The sequence below is a fragment of the Dermatophagoides farinae genome, unplaced genomic scaffold (assembly GCF_024713945.1).
Source record: "Dermatophagoides farinae isolate YC_2012a unplaced genomic scaffold, ASM2471394v1 contig5, whole genome shotgun sequence".
NCBI lineage: Eukaryota > Metazoa > Arthropoda > Arachnida > Sarcoptiformes > Pyroglyphidae > Dermatophagoides > Dermatophagoides farinae.
In genome coordinates, this window is record NW_027461520.1 from 2,382 (window position 1) to 18,944 (window position 16,563).

General features: G+C 34.4%; 2 protein-coding genes across 2 annotated transcripts; one reads left to right on the forward strand and one right to left on the reverse strand.

Moving 5' to 3' along the window:
• The first annotated feature begins 12,055 nt into the window (after window positions 1-12,055).
• Window positions 12,056-13,645, forward strand: LOC142598044 (uncharacterized). Its single transcript, XM_075735018.1, has one exon. It carries the CDS (start codon window positions 12,056-12,058, stop codon window positions 13,643-13,645), a length of 1,590 nt encoding a protein of 529 aa, XP_075591133.1.
• Window positions 13,646-13,834: 189 nt separating this feature from the next.
• Window positions 13,835-14,998, reverse strand: LOC142598045 (uncharacterized). Its single transcript, XM_075735019.1, has one exon. It carries the CDS (start codon window positions 14,996-14,998, stop codon window positions 13,835-13,837), a length of 1,164 nt encoding a protein of 387 aa, XP_075591134.1.
• Between the last annotated feature and the right edge of the window lie 1,565 nt (window positions 14,999-16,563).

The following is a 16,563-nucleotide window of genomic DNA, read 5'->3' on the forward strand; positions in this document are numbered from 1 at the left end:
GAATTCAATATAGTATTGTATTGAATAGTATGATAAAAAAAAACCGTTTTGTCGTCTTATAAAAATTTCAATGACAGATAATTGTTATTGATGGAAAATGTCGAGTTTACAACTTAACTGGAGTTTTTAGTGTTTCAATGACTATTGTTAACGCCGGTTAAAAATGTATTGCTAATTTTTTTCTTTATTGGCCAATGTCATAATTATTTTTTTACATATCAATTCGTTTTAGTACATTGGTTTTATACATATCACAGCATTGCATGTAAATTTATGCTTAAAAAGATGACAAATTTTCTCGGTAGGGTGCGTCAAAAAAGCAGCGAATGACGGACGAATCACCTCCGGTATTACTAGAAGTAAAAGGTGTTCTACAACTTTTAAGCCCGATTGATGGTATGTTTTGCTTAATTCGATGTTTTTTAGACAGAGATCCTGAAAAAACTCAAACTGTGCTCCGCGGTTTATCAGTAATTTCTAATAGTAAAACGCTAGATGAAATTTTTACGAAGATCGAACTAACAAATACAAAGAACAGATAAATTCGCTCGTTAAAGAACTAGATAAACAAAAAAAACGAGCTTGACGATACTAAAGAAAGGTTTAAGACTAACGAAGACTCTATTCCAAAAACTCGACAAAAAATGTAAAATTCTCGAGAATCTTCTAAACAAAAAACAAGCTGAACTGAAAAAATATGACACTCTGTTGAATAATTTTAAGAACAGTGTTTCTGATATAACTGAAAAAACTAAAGATAATTTGGAGTCGCTCTATCATAACTTAGAAGAGAAATCGAAATTATTAAATACTGCAATGCAAAAAATAGAAGCAATAGAACTTGAAAATGTAGAACTTAAAAATAAACTCAACGGATCACTCGAAACCAGTCAAAACACCAATATTATAAATTCTCCTTTAAATACTGTTTTATCGGATCGTTCATTGAGCAGTGAAAATCAAACAAATAATTTATATGACGCTGAGGTGAAAGAAAATAGAAAAAATTTCACTTCTTCAGCTAATAACGCCATGACAAATCATCCCTCTCCACTAAAAGATGATTTAAGTAAAGACAAGTCTCAGGATAATTTTAATATTCCTGGATCTTCAAACAATAAAATTTTTAGTGACATCGATGAAAATGTGACGGTTGTTGACCAAACAAGTGTTGAAATAACCTCAATACCTATTGGTGTCAGTTCTCAACTTTCAAGTGTCAGTCTAGAAGACACATTTGCAAACAAGAATGATCTAACTACAGAAAAAACTTCATTAAAATCGGCTTCGACATTTGATAAAACAAAAAACTGTAAATTTGACAGTTTAGAAGACTTAAATGATAAATTAATAGATCAACCTTTACAAATAGTCGATAAGCAAGAAGTTATTTCTAAGCCATCTAAGCTTAAAACATCAGAAACTAAATATCAGGATAGATATAGTAGCTTAGAGAATGATAAATTCACAATAAAAAAAAGCTACGATATGTCTAGTGGTGTAGTTGATTCTGAGATACCTTCGAATAAGTTAAATCGACTGGAATCAAATAAATTATCGAAGAAATTTCGAGATTCATTGAATAAAACTGGTGAGAACCCATCTAATTCACCCATCCAGCAAATTAAAGATAATGTCGACAGAAATAAAAATAAGATGGCAACAAAATTGCGCCAAAATAGTTTAACTCCTGGTAAAACTATGGATTTAAACGATAATTTAACTAAGAGTAATATATTAGAAAAAAAAGCAGTTAATTCAAATATAAACCGCAAAAAAATTAAAGAAATCAAGGATAAACTCCAATTGATAAGCAATATAAAACTCGATGCAAGAAAAAACAGTAAGGATGAAAAAACTTTAGAGCTAAAAGATGCTTCGCAAAATTTGCTGGGTATTTTAAGTGATTCTGTTTCTTGCGATAGTTTGGATAGCATGGGGTCCAATTCATCTAGGTTTACAATGCTTAGTAACGCTAAGTTTGGATCAAAAGAAAGTCTGAGTATCCAACAAGTTTCACTTATCGAAATGCCAATATCAGCGGTTCCTAATTTTACAAATTATCCGGATAAACACACTGACTACCAAAAAGAGTTGATCGAAAATTATGGGTTTAGCTTAGCTGTGCAATCAGATGAGGACGGAGGTAATTGTGACACACTTGAGAAACTGCGCGGAATAAATTCAGATGATAAAAAAAACGGTTTCGTTCAGCAACGAGTTTATCGGGAATTGCAAAAGGGTCTGACGTATAAGCCTCCGTCGAACTATCGATATTTCAATGTGGATCAACAATATTTGAATCCAATGAGTCGTGGAGGCCAAGAGAGAGAATTTCAGATTCCACACGTCGGGAAATACTCTACATTTCAAGAAATGCTCAAAAAACGAGCAAATAGCAAATTTTCTTCTGTAAGTAGAGCAAAATTTTGCAGCGGCGATTCGGTAAATGAAATTTGCGAGCAATGTTCAAGTTGCGTAAATTTATTCAGCAGTTGTAGAAATTTTACCGTCAACGGGAAAAGAAAGAAATAACGAAAGATTCACGTTCTTTAAGCTCTATTTTTAATTTATTTTTTATTGTGATCAATTTTTATAAACTGAACAGGAATATTATAAGACGAGGTCAGAAAATTCATACATTCAGTAACGCAATTGCCCTGTATCGTAACACTTGTGACTTCTACATTGTTGATTTTTTCAGTGTCATGCGAAACACCGGCACTGAATTTTCTCTGGAGTTCACTAGCAAATTCTTTGAGGTTGGAAATGCCAAAGTAATTGAGTCCAGAAATAAGTGTAATAGTTTTATTAAATTTTCCTTTTTTAGTATATATCAATAACTCTTTTCCAGCTTCAATGATCATAAATTGCTTAGCTTTTATTGCAACTTCAGTTGGATTTAAATTTACTGGAGCTAGAATTAAGTATTGTTTAAACGCTTTTTGAAGGAATAAACCTAAACCTTCATCTAGAGACAAGTTGGTTATCACGTCGCCACTTCTAAATTCCTTGAGTTGCTGTTTGTTTAAAAATAAAAAAACAGCTTTAAACTTGTTTTCAATCAACTCAGTCCAATTGTACGAATCTAAAAGTCCTAAAGCTTTCGAGTTGAAAGGCACAGAAAAATGACGGCATAAAAAATCCAATACACGGTCTTTAACGTCTTGTATTGAAAAATATCCATCTCCTCCTACAAGGTTGTTGAAGAAGGGGTTATCTTTGTTTGGTTTGTACACTCTGTATGTTGTGTAATTGACAGTTTGAGTTTTTTTCTTATCAGAACCACCTTTCGATTTTTCATTTGTCGACAGGTCTGAAAACTGTGGCAAAATCGGACAGGTTTTCAAGTTTGGATGATTTCTATTAATTTTAAAAATCAGGAATTCATTGTTTTTTTGCTTTACAGTCAAACAGTTCAAAGATTTGATGTGTAGAGCTAATGTAGAGAAATTGGTCCAAGGAGTATTTGCTACCTTAAGATCTTTGAAAACTCCGACATTGTAAGTTGTATCGAAACACACTATATCGTTGATTTTTTCTTCATCTTCTTCAACGTTAAGTTTTTGATAAGTATCAAACGTCAGTTTCAGTAAAAATGGGTAATTGGACTCGTACGTGTTTTTAATCAAGCCTTGTACAGAAGACCAACAAGCGGTTAAATGAGCAGGCAAACTGTTATCAGAGACAGAAAACCGTAAATAATTGAAAATAAATATTTCGATAATTTTGTTAACCACGATAGGAGGTAAATCCAGCTTGGTGTTTTCTTGTTCTTCTTTGTTGTTTGTATCATCTGGAACTGCGGTTTTAAGATTTTCAGTTCCAGCATTAGTATCGTTGCCCGTGGTTGAATCTGATGTTTCTTTGTTTAGAGAGCCGCAGCTAGAACTTTTATTATCACAGTCAAAGTTTTCAATTTTATAATTCTTTGCGCTGTACAAAGAAAAAATGTTATCGTTGTAGAAATGAAGTATTTGAAGTAATTTTCCTTGTTTATTGTTGAGCTCAAGCATAGCCTTGCTTTGCACTACTATGCCAATAGCTATTGCGGGAGAGTTTTCAGGTTGGATAGCCCACAATTGGCCTTCGTCCATTCCGCGTTCAAGTAAACTTTCGATAGAATCTCTCACACCTGGAAACATTAAATCGGCTCCGTTGTAAATAAAGTTCGCCACAGCCGAGTCTACTACCATGGTGTTAACTTTTACTAACTTTTCCCAAATCGAAATTAGGGTAGGATAAACTGTGTTGGTATCATGTGAATTGCTGAAAAAATAAGGCACGCTGTCACATACATATATTCGAGCTGAATAATGCTTGTTGTTAAGAACGAGGAATTTCGAACAATTAAGTAACTTTTCAGTCAAGAGTTTCTCGTTCTCAACCGTGTATTGTTCTGAAACCTTTTTGACTAGTGCTTTTTTGTCTTTACCACCACAAAGATTAGTTAATCCAGAATCGAGAGCATGTGATTTTTTTTGTTTAAACATCTTGTATGATATTATGGGTCTTTTTTAAAATTAAAGAATAGTATTTACTCGCTAATAAATATATTAAATATAATTATTTATTGCTGGTACGCTAAAAGTAGCGGTTCAAGCTTAGATTTTAAATATATCTGATAGCTGTCACAGGACAACTTGTCTGAGCTGTATTTGTAAATTGTTCGACTTAGAATTGCTACTGCTTCTTCTTGACTAATTTCGTTTCGTCTGTCAACCAAACCCTTAAAACAATCATCCGGTACTAAGTAGTGCAAATCGATTTTTTCTTTTATAAATTTGATTTTTAATAATACGTGATTTAAAACAACACTCGAAGGACTTATGATTTCCCATTCGTCGAAATCGTTATACTTGAGTCCTAAGAATAATTTGTGCGTCTGACTGATTTCTGGCATGTCTACCGATTTCTTAAACGATGCCGCTAACCGCTTCTGGAACTTTGTATTGGAAGTCCCCTGCATATATAAAACAAGTTCTTTTATGTGATTCAGTAACAATACCAATTTGTTCAGCGACTTTGTTGTTTCAAGTGTAACCAATAACTTGTTTATGTCTTCTACCAAAAGGTAAATATAATTAGAAGTAAAACACTTTGTTTTACAAGATAAATCTGAAATTAACTTCGGAATTGACTCGATGTCTACTTCTTCCAGCAACATGTCTTCAGTTTTTAGTATGTCTTTTTTCAGTAGTTTAAAACTAGTGTTGTAGTTGTGCAGGATTAAGATGTTGATGAAATTAAAAGTTATGTCAATTGGGTTTTCGGTCGAGCGCTGAACATAATATCCATGTAATTTACTGTAAATGTTTAGGTCTTGTACTTTGCTTGCGGGAGTTATCTTCACACTCACGTCTGAATAGTATTGAAGTGCCATAAATAAATGTGAAAACCACAAATAGTCTAGCTGCGAGACGTTAAATAAATAATTTCCTGATCTCTGAATATTTGTTGTCAGCTGCTTGACCAACGTGTTATATAAATCGCTTAACCGAGTGAAAAACACTCGGTATCTCGTTTCATTTAGTAAACTCGAAATCAGATGGATATCCAAAGCAATCGTCAATAATTTTTCTACATTATAATGATGCGTTTTTTCTATGGTTTTATATATTTTTTTGATTTGAGTCCGTAAAAAGTCATTGCTCCATACGTGCCAAACGGCCAGTGACTTTGACTGTTTACTTAAAGAAATATTTGTGTTGCGCAAAAACAAACCCATGATATTTATCTTTTCGTTTGTGAATAATTCTGCAACGTTTTTATTCTGACTACACAGTAAAAAAGCGTATACGTAAGCATGATGTTCCAAAGATATGTATTGGTCGCTTGACAAAGGCAAACATATGTTAAATTTTATGTTCTCCTTGGGATCAGCACTTTCAGATAGTAAATTTGATTCAATCTTCGATATCGCTGCTTCTAAATAATGTTCAATATTCGAATCAATTTTTTCTTTCAGTCGACCAACTAACGTAGAACTCTCAAACAACTCTGGAAGCTCCAAATTCGCATAAAATTTTTTGATCTGCCTGATAAGCAAATAATAACTCAAAACATAGCTTATAAGCGTCGACAATCCGTTTTTTTGATACACATCTAGTAAGTCGTCAAATATACTATTCAATATTTCATAATTCAGCTCTAAAATATCTGCTTGACTGAATACATCATTGAGTTGCAAAAGCAAATTTTTGTTTTCTAAGGGTTTAAAATTTACTTTTTTAATAATCGACTCAATTTTGTTAAAAAAAGTTAAAATATAAGTAAAAACTACATTATATAGTTTCCCGTGAAAACTTTTAATTAATTCTTTGAATTGTAGTTTTAAACACAAGCTTAAAACGTTCACATTCATATTGACGTGTTCTAAACTGTTCTCATTTTTTTCAATGAACTGTAACGTATCATCAGCTATTTTAGTTATTTCTTGTTTTATCTTCTCGAGCTCTGAGTCAACTCCTTTCGCTGATTGGATAGAATAAAACGCTTGTAGTAGTTCAAAGCCAATACGAAACTTCGTTTCTTCGTCTTCTGCTGCGTCATATTTAGTAATAGATTGTGTTATTGCGTTCAACTTGCTAAGCATAACGAACTTATTGAAATTATCCTGTATATATTTTTTCTTTTTCATGTACTGTTTATATTTGTGTTTGACGCTTGTTTCTGCGTTGGATAACTCATGAAATTTCTGTTCAAAATTCTGAGCAAGCTCTAGAAGATTCGTTAACGACCTAGAGATTAAAGGTCCTGTAACATTATCTTCAACCGTTATCATACTTGATCGTGGCGGTTATTTTTCACATTACTTCTGTGTTTATGATGTTTCAAAAATTCTATTTTGATGATATTAGAAAAAATTTATTTACTCCAATTTAAAAAATAAAAAAGTACCTCAACATTTAGCGACTAGAGTAGAATTTAAACTCAGGATTTCAATCGCAAACTACAAACTTTTAATTTTTCAAAACTTACTGAAGTCGACAGAACAAACTTGTTTCGTAAATTCTAGTCCATCATATGCTGTTATGATGTAGTCTATCACTTTGCGCCTGTATATAGTATTTTTGTTACATTGGTGTTCTAACTTAAAAATAGGTTCAGTCGAGTCTCTCGTTTGTACTACTATATTTAGGTCATCTTGATCATCGTCTATTACTTTAAATAAGACGTTGGACGGAATGTTGATTGGAACAGAAATTAGATCTGTGTCTGTCGAATACTGCCGATGTAAGACCAGTATTTCGTTGTTACAGTAAATTCTAGGTGGAGAATTTGCGACACAACCAATCGTTACTTCACAAGTTTCCACAGCCGTCTGGTCTTCGTTCTTCGCTAAAACAACCACGGTTTCAGTTTCAACACCTTCAGCATCACACGCGATCGATATTTGTTTCATGGGGGTGGGCTTTGATGCCATGAAGACTTGTGAAGACGTGCAGTTTTCACACTCATAAAGATCAGTGTCAAACTTCAAGACGTGGCGTTTACCAACTCGGTTAGTGATAGTTAGAGGCAAACAAGTAATTTTTGGTTTGGGTTTCATATTAGCATCATCGATTCCATCATCTACCAGTCGGTCAGAATTTGTTGTAAGGCTTGTTAAAAAAGAATTATTATAACCATACTTTTGCAGTTCGTTACCTGTAAAATGTTGGTTATTTTTGTTTTGATAGACACTTGGGTTTGGTGAAGCTTCGTTCTGCTTTCTCTCTTTACACTGATAATTAATTCTACATGGGTTTCGTGTTGACGCTAATAAACTTCCGTATTCTGTAACTAAAAACGCATGAACCGTTAAGTGAACATTTTTGGCTTCTTTACATTCAAGAAAACTTTCGTGCATTTCTTCCACTAAAGGTTCTGAACTATCTATTAAGATGTAATTATCTGAGGTCAGAGAAATTAAATGAGAATTCTTGTACACGTTAACAAGATTGCTTGGATTGATTCGAGACTCAAACAAAAATTTTTGTCCTATTTCCAAATCGATATTAGTCCGATTGCACTTTATTTCGTATTTGTCAGGCGTTTGTCTCGTGTGAGAAACAGAAATATCGCCTGATTTATTTTTAATCACGTGTGCCGCCTCAATAGTGACCGTGTAGTTTGGATTTGTTTTTGTCACACCTTTAGGCAGCGACAGTTTTACACATACCTTGTTTGCAAGAGTAGGAAATAATTCAAAATTAGTCAGCAGTTTTGGAATCGATATACACTGGTATCCCTCAGGGCATTCACTGTCATTCGAACAAATATGCTCAATCATCCCTATTAAAGTATTTTCTACTTCTTTAGGTTTTTGGAAAGCATGTATTACATTTACGCAGACCAATAATATAGCGAGACGAATATTCATTTTTGATACTGAAAAAAAAGTTTTCAAACGCGTGCTAAGCTTTTCAATGTGTATCTTACAGATCAAGATCGATTGCATTCAAATTTTCAAAACTTGAGATATCATTTATCGGCGCATAATTAACGTCATCTTCATTTCTCCAGTTAAAAATACTTTTTTTGTTTGTAGCAAATGGGGCTTCTGTAAATAGAGAACGGACAAGGTCACTTGGAAAATCAAACATTTTATTTGCGTGGGGAAATTTCTTTATAAAGCGTTCTACTTTATTGGCCATCTTCATGTTAGGTAAAGACGTTTTAATTAATTTCTCGGTATCTAAATAGTTGCTAAAATCTGAATTATCGTCATAAACATCGTTCTCATTTTTACAATAAAATGTAAGTCTGCAAATGTTACCGTGGAAATCTAATAGTTTGTGAGCGCTGTCGCTAAGTACTATTAAAGCAAACAAATCAAAAACACCAGTTTTGTCGCAAAATATGTTGAAATTGTACGGTAATCGTTTATGAGTTAATAGTTCGTAAATAAAAACTTGCTGATTTTCTTTTTTTTTAAAGATAGTATCGTGAATTGTATAAACAGCAGACGTCTTGGGGTTGAGATCAACAGATATCACACTGTCATGCTCGTTCTGAGCATAGTGAGCGTGACATTCAACCACAGGAAAAACTGGAAACACTTTGCTCGCTTCTTCAAATCTAAAGTTATAACTATTAGCAGTTGAAACAAGTAGGATAAGAAAGTTCAAGATAACCAGATTACCATTCATATATTTAATGTTGTGAAAACGTGTTTGTAAATTTACAAATGTACAAAAAAAACGCTAGTATGAAGAAATAAGCTGGTTCTTCATTTTAAAAGCTAGAATAACTAGGCTTACGATTTTTAGTTATTAATTTTTTTTCAGATTAAAAAACAGATCAAAATTATTTTACTACATTATATGGAAAATAACATACAAAATCTAACATTTCTAAACGCAACAAAATCACAGTTGTCTTTTACCAACAAAGTTTGTCAGTCAAAGCCGTCGATCGAAGTTTATGCTGAACCAACATCAATTTTTGATAAGTTAGACTCCAAAAAAATACTAGTATCCAGTCAATACCGTGAATTTAACAATGAGTAAGTTATAAAAATTAATTATTTTAGATTTATTGAACACGTTAGAACTGTTTTAAATACAGCTATGATGATCGGAGGGGACGAGAAACTCGTCGCTGAAATGTTTCGATCATTTGAAGTAAATATAGAAAATCACAGTAATCTGATCAAGACCGGTTTTTATTCAAGTATAAATGTGTTTGTCAAACCAAAATTGAGAGAAGCGTTTATCGAACTAAACAAACAGAAAAAATGGTGTTTGCGTAAATATTCCTATGCTACATTTCACGAAGCAAGACAACTCGTCAATAGGTCATATGCGCTTGCTGCGGCTAACAGTGTGAAACTGATTACATTCGACGGTGACGACACGTTATACCACGCTGGGCATAATTTTACAGAAGAAAAAATAGCTGAACGAATTGCAGCTCTTATTAATCGCGACATTTTTGTCGCTATTGTGTCAGCAGTTAATTATGGTAGCAACGAAGCTTTTTACGAAACTAGAATATCAAACTTGATAAATGTAATCAATGAAAAAACATCTTTCAATACTTTCTTAAGAAGTAATTTCATGTTTATCGCCGGACAAGCTGCTGAATTTTTCCGTTTGGATGAGTCTGGAAAATTGAAGCATGTACAATCCATTGATATAAGCATGGCGTATTGTGAAAAATCCTACAACGGAAATGCTGACGATTGGAAAGATTTGCTTAACACAGCGGCCGAAGAACTTCAACTAGCGATTGAAGAATTTGGGCTTAAGGCCAAAATCATCAAAAAAAAACGTTCTGTAGGAATCGTACCTGACGACAAGAATACTTTAAAAACAACCCGATTGACGTGTGAAATATTAAACGAACTGTCAGAACGAATCAGTTTGCTCTCCAAATGCGTTAGGTTCGAGCAGATTCCATGCTGCGTGTTTAATAGCAATTTTGACGTGTGGATAGATATTGGGAATAAAGCCATTGGTATTTCTTTTTTGCAAAATTTGCTCAAGCTATCGCCATCACAAACTATGCACATAGGTGATCAATTCAATCGAAACGGCAACGACGCATATGCAACCTTGGTAGCTACGTGTATCTGGGTGATTAACCCTACCGAAACTAGAAATATTCTCAAAACGCTTTGTAATCAAATCAAGGATAGAACTGTGCAAACGTTCTATTCAAGCAACCTAATCAACGGAGAATCTGAAACTATTATCTGATAAAATTGTTTTATGAGTAAATGCTGTTTTTTATAATTTAATTTTAATTATACGTGTTGCAGATCCAGATTTGTTATTCTGCGCGTTTACTTATTAGATCAGACAATCGGTCTAAATAATTTGTACAACAATGAACTTTAAAGCTAAACAGCTGTTCGGATCGTATTCATTAAAGAGTGTATGTTTTTCGATCTTAGTAATTTTATAGGGTTGTTATGCTGCTTCGTTATATAAGACGCTATTAGGAATTTTTTTGTTCGTCACGCTCAAGATTATACGACCTGATCTCTTAATAATTGGAATTTACATTTTGGTGTTTACTGGTCTTATGATGCTGGTTGGCTTAGGAGCAACATATAAAGAAAGCCAAAAAGCTATGATTGCATTTCTAATTTTAATGGTGATATCCAACATTGTAGAGATGTTATTTTATATTGATTATTTCAAAATAGCAACGATTTTGCCTAAACCAAAGCATAAAATTACTCTCGTAAATATGAAGCCCATTGAATCCCAAGCAAACGGTCAAACAATATTGCAAAACACAAGAAAATCATCGTTAATAACTAACCCAGCAACTCATCCATTGCTATCGACTGGTGCTAGCTCTGTAATGGTGCATAGTCAGTCTCATCCGCTAAAGACAGAAAGTTTGCACATAGTAAACCATGGCGTAAACCCTTTACAAACGCATGGAATTGTGAATAATAGTCAAATTGTTAAAAATGATACTCACAATGAACTCCATACAGCACAAGTAAATACTGATCAGAACAAATCGTCTCCCAGTAGTCTTTCTCAAACAATAACAAATTTGCTATCAGCCCAGAAAATGGAACATCAGACACCCGTCTCTACGTACGTTATATAAAAATGTAATTTTAATAACAGAAGCACTAATGAAAACAAATCACCAGAAATTGCTATGGTTTCCATCAAACAATCGTTAAAGTCACGTATGTTTACAAATTCATTAATCTTTAGATATAAAATTGATTTTTGCAATCAATATTCTAATTTGCAATTTGTTTGCTTGGTATTTCAGTTATATAGTGCTGTCTTTTACATTGAACAAGTGGTAAGTTAACACTGTGTCGTAAAATCTCGATAGCCAAAACTATGAAAATATTGACGAATTGCCCGATCAATTCGTTCCATTGTTAGATGATCATCTTTCCAATTTGAAAGCGTCTGAATTAGACCTCTGATGTTATTTAGCTGTATTTAAAAAAGGATATTTTCTTCTAACATAACTGGCGGAATTTTTATTTTAATAAAATTAAAAGCAATAATTAACTAAATAAAGAAGAAGAAATATCAAAAAACGCAAAATTTTTGGAATAGAATAGGCACTAACCAAACACTTAATTATGTCAAAAACAAAAAAAGTAGATACAGTAGAGCCTGAGGCAAACGAAGCAGAAACTTTCAATTATTACAAAGAACGATGCAAATATTCTGAGTCGCTAGACAGATCAGTTGCTTACCCCCATAAATTTGCGTGTTCAATTTCAATTCCGCAATTCATTGAGAAATATGACTACTTATCTGTCGAAGAGCGTCTCAACGATGTTACTGAAACAGTTGCAGGTAGAGTCATGCGAATTGCTGGTTCATCCAATAAACTAGCATTTTTCGATCTCGTGATGGATGGCAAGAAGTTACAAGTCTTTGCGGACGCTCGCGAGTTCAATCACGGCGTTGAAGCATTTATCGATGTGAAAAACAAAATCCATAGAGGAGATATTATTGGTATTACCGGTATTCCAGCGAGAACGAAACGTGGTGAACTGAGCATTTATTTGAAGGACGTTGCGATATTGTCTCATTGTTTGCACATGTTGCCTAAGCCACAATACGGTTTAAAAGATCCTGAAGTACGATTTAGAAAGCGTTATTTAGATTTAATAATCAACACAAGCGTGAGAGACTCATTTGTTATTAGATCTAAAGTTCTCCAACACATTCGCAAATATCTCACAGAGCGCGAGTTTTTAGAAGTCGAAACCCCGTTGATGAACCAAATCCCAGGTGGAGCAAATGCAAAACCATTTGTAACTTATCACAATTATTTGAATTTGCAGTTATACATGCGAATTGCGCCTGAACTTTACTTGAAACAACTTGTCATTGGTGGTTTGAGCCGCGTGTTCGAAATTGGAAAAAACTTCCGAAACGAAGCGATTGACTTGACGCACAATCCTGAGTTTACTGCAGTCGAATTTTACATGGCTTTCGCAGATGTCCATGACATGTTGAAAATGACCGAAGATATGGTTAGTACGCTCGTTAAAGAGGTCACTGGAAGTTATGTGATCACATACAACCCCGAAGGTCTTGAAAAACCAGCTGTAGAAATAGACTTTACTCCTCCTTGGAAGACTCTTTCATTTGTGGGTGAAATAGAAAAACAAATAAACGCAGCCATTCCTCGGCCGCTCGAGAGTGACGAAGCCGTGAACTTTATGATTAATGTTTGCAATAAATATGACATTGAACTTCCATCTCCTGCAACAAGTTGCAAGTTGTTGGATAAACTCTGCGCTCACTTCGTTGAGTCACAATGCCACAACCCAACATTTATAATTGATCACCCACAACTCATGTCCCCTTTAGCAAAATGGCACAGATCTAATTCTGAGTTTGCTGAACGTGGGGAACTCTTTGTACTTGGACGCGAGCTTGCCAACTTTTACACAGAACTCAACGACCCTAAAACGCAATACGAGTGCTTTTTAAAACAAGCACAAGACAAGGCGAAAGGTGACGACGAAGCTTGTTTTATGGACAAAGATTATTGTGTAGCACTTGAGTACGGACTTCCGCCAACTGGTGGTTGGGGTTTGGGTATCGATAGGCTAATAATGTTTTTATCAAACCATTACAACATCAAAGAAGTTATTGCTTTTCCTGCGATGAGACCGATAAAAAAAAACTTGGCGGCGCCAGAACAAGCATAAGAGTTAGTTAGTTTTTTTGTTTCATATTTTATTGATTATGCATGTACAATTTGAATGCGAATGGTTTTCGTTAAATTTGCTAGGAGGAAGTTAAATATGTAACATATTTATCAATAATACCGGTAGCAAATCGATAATAATGTATATAGAAAAGAAGTAATAAAAAGATTAAATTAACAGAGTCATAATTTATGCATTAACTTTTTGTCTCTTAGAACTAGGACCGTAGAAAATACGTTTTTCTTCAGAAGTTTGGAATCTACCGTGACCAATCTTAGAAGCAGTGTCGATGAATTTAAGTTCAACTTCTTCTAAAGCTTTACGGTTGGTGTTAACGATGATGGGCTTGCGTAAAGTAATTACTCTCTTACGAGGTCCAGCTACAGTTCCTTTAATCATCAAGAAGTTGTTCTTGACAATACCGTAGTGAGGGAAACCACCCATTGGAGTGATAGACTTTTCAGTGATATCACAGCTAGTGGTGGCGTTACTAGCGTCGTCACCATTACCAATTCTGTATATCTTCTTGTTCATTTCGGTTCTGTGATGGTAACCCATTTGACCGCGTCTAGCTACTTGGAACTGGACACGAGCTGGATGCCATGCACCGATACAAGCTACCTTACGTAAACCACGGTGCGTTTTTCTAGGAAGTCTTGTGACACCCCATCGCTTGATGACACCTTGAGTACCTTTACCCTTGTTAATGGAAATGGTGTCAATATTTTCGTTAGTTTCAAAGACAGAGTTAACTGAAACGGGTTTTTCGAAAAGACCAAGAGCAAAGTCTACTTTGTCGGAAATTGAGCCACCGTTAACTTGGATTTCATTGATGTGTGCTTTCTTTACACCAACTGGAGTGAGACTTGGCTGAGTGTGCGCAATGACTCGGACGACAGAACATTTGTCTTTGATGAGCTTGATAGTTTCTTCTTTAGAAATAGCTCGCTTTTCATAGTTGGTAAAAGCCTTTTTCTTGGAAGTGTACCACTTCTTGTAGAATCTTCTTCGGAATTCATCAGAAAGGTGGTCAGCCCAAAGAGTCTTAATAGGCTTAAGCCCGCGTGGGGTTTCGATGTAGCCAACTAAACCAACAACGTACATGTCAGGAGTTTCAATGATAGTAACAGCTTCAACGACGTCTTTTTTGTGGAGGTTTGAACCTGGTCTGTTGATTTCACGAACAACGTGGGTCATGCCAGCTTTGTATCCCATGAAAGCAGTGAGGTGGCAAGGCTTACTTGCATTGTCAGCTGGAAAAGCCTTTATACGTCCGTGACCTCGTCGGCATCTTTTTTTGGGTAAGAAACCTAGGGAACCGTGTCTGGGTGATTCAAACTTTCTATGAGACATTTTTTCTAGTAAGGTAGAATATTAATTCGCAATTATTTTTGAATATAGACAGAAACGGATGAAATGTTATATTCGTCTATAGCAAATTATAAGCTTATATTTCAATTAACTCTTATTTATTTTTGAATATTTCGAACTATAACGTGTGTTGCAGTCCGCTTTAACAAGTTATTCAAGTAATTTAAAACAATAATTTTGACTTTGAAAATTATTGTTTTTTATTATTTTTCAGCGTGATGGAATTTCTACAATCTCTGGTTCCTTATTTCCATGCTTTTTAATTGCTTCTCTTATCTGATCAGCTGCCTGAAAAAATATATTTGGGTTAGCACGTACGCTTTTGCTGATGATAATAATTGAAATTTCTTTTCGCTTCACGAAAGCATTAAAACATTCTTCAATTTCAACGGTTTTGGTGTCTAAAATAGCTTGGTAGTAGCAACGTACCTTTATCACATATAAAAAAGTTTTTTTCATTATTTTTTTTTTCGCCTATCCCTGTAAGTAAAAAGCCTGCTACAGTTTCAGAGTCTCCAATCAACGCAATAGTATTTTGATTCATATTTCCGTTATAATGTACTAGCCGATTAAAAAATTTTTTTGGTGAGTAGTGTGAGTTAAATTGATCAAACAACACTTGAGGAAATATCAAAATATTAAATAGATTAAAAAATAAATTTACAGTCACAATTAGCATTACTGTGGAAAAAAAGATTGGAACGTTAGTTCTGATGTTAAGAAAGGGTCATAATACATTATGATATTTTCATGCATTGACCAAACAACATTTCCTTCACTTGATGGAACAGTTGCTGGCCAAGATTTGTGTTTAAGTTTGCACATGAGTGCATTTTCCGCATTATTGATATTTTTTTTTGCCGATAAGTCATCCATAACTTTTTTCTTGATAAGATTGCTTTTATATGTTATACACCAATGGTCGTGATGTGGTTTTACTGACGGCTTTGAAAAAATTTTAAAAACCTGCAACGGGTCAAACAGCTCTTCTTCGATCTTGACCCAGGCTTGTTCGCATGCGTAAATCCATAAGTTATGAACAAACTTTGTGTTTTCGCTGCAAATGGATCTCGCCCGTTCTGTTGACATAGAAGGTCGGACGACAATTACGTGGGTTACTTCATCGCTAAGCGTGTCAACAACTTTGGCACCCATTCCAGTTAATTTTTGCGTGTTAATCCATACATTGTCAAGCATTCCGTACTGACTGACTTGGTCTGAGCGATGATACCCCGACAGAAAGACTACGCAGTCAGACAAAATAGTTTGGTAGATGTTTTTTAGGATTTTGGGAAGTGAACAAGCGATATTGGCGGATGAATATTTTTGATAACGAGCGTGTGCTTCTTCTAACAAATTCGCAAGAAAATAGAGTTGTCGATCATAATCTAAAACGTTAGTGATGTTATGATAGCTTAAATCATTGTTTTTGCTGGTGTTATTGGAGGTGTTGGGAAAGAAGCTGTTGGCAGCCGCAGTAGGAAATTTGGCTTTTTGGTTGAGCGCGATTGATTCACGCAACACATCTAGATAATCATAATAATTAG

Excerpts from the sequence above, each read along its gene's own strand:
- LOC142598045 (XM_075735019.1), bottom strand. The coding sequence starts at position 14,998 with ATGTCTCATAGAAAGTTTGAATCACCCAGACACGGTTCCCTAGGTTTC.
- LOC142598044 (XM_075735018.1), top strand. The coding sequence starts at position 12,056 with ATGTCAAAAACAAAAAAAGTAGATACAGTAGAGCCTGAGGCAAACGAA.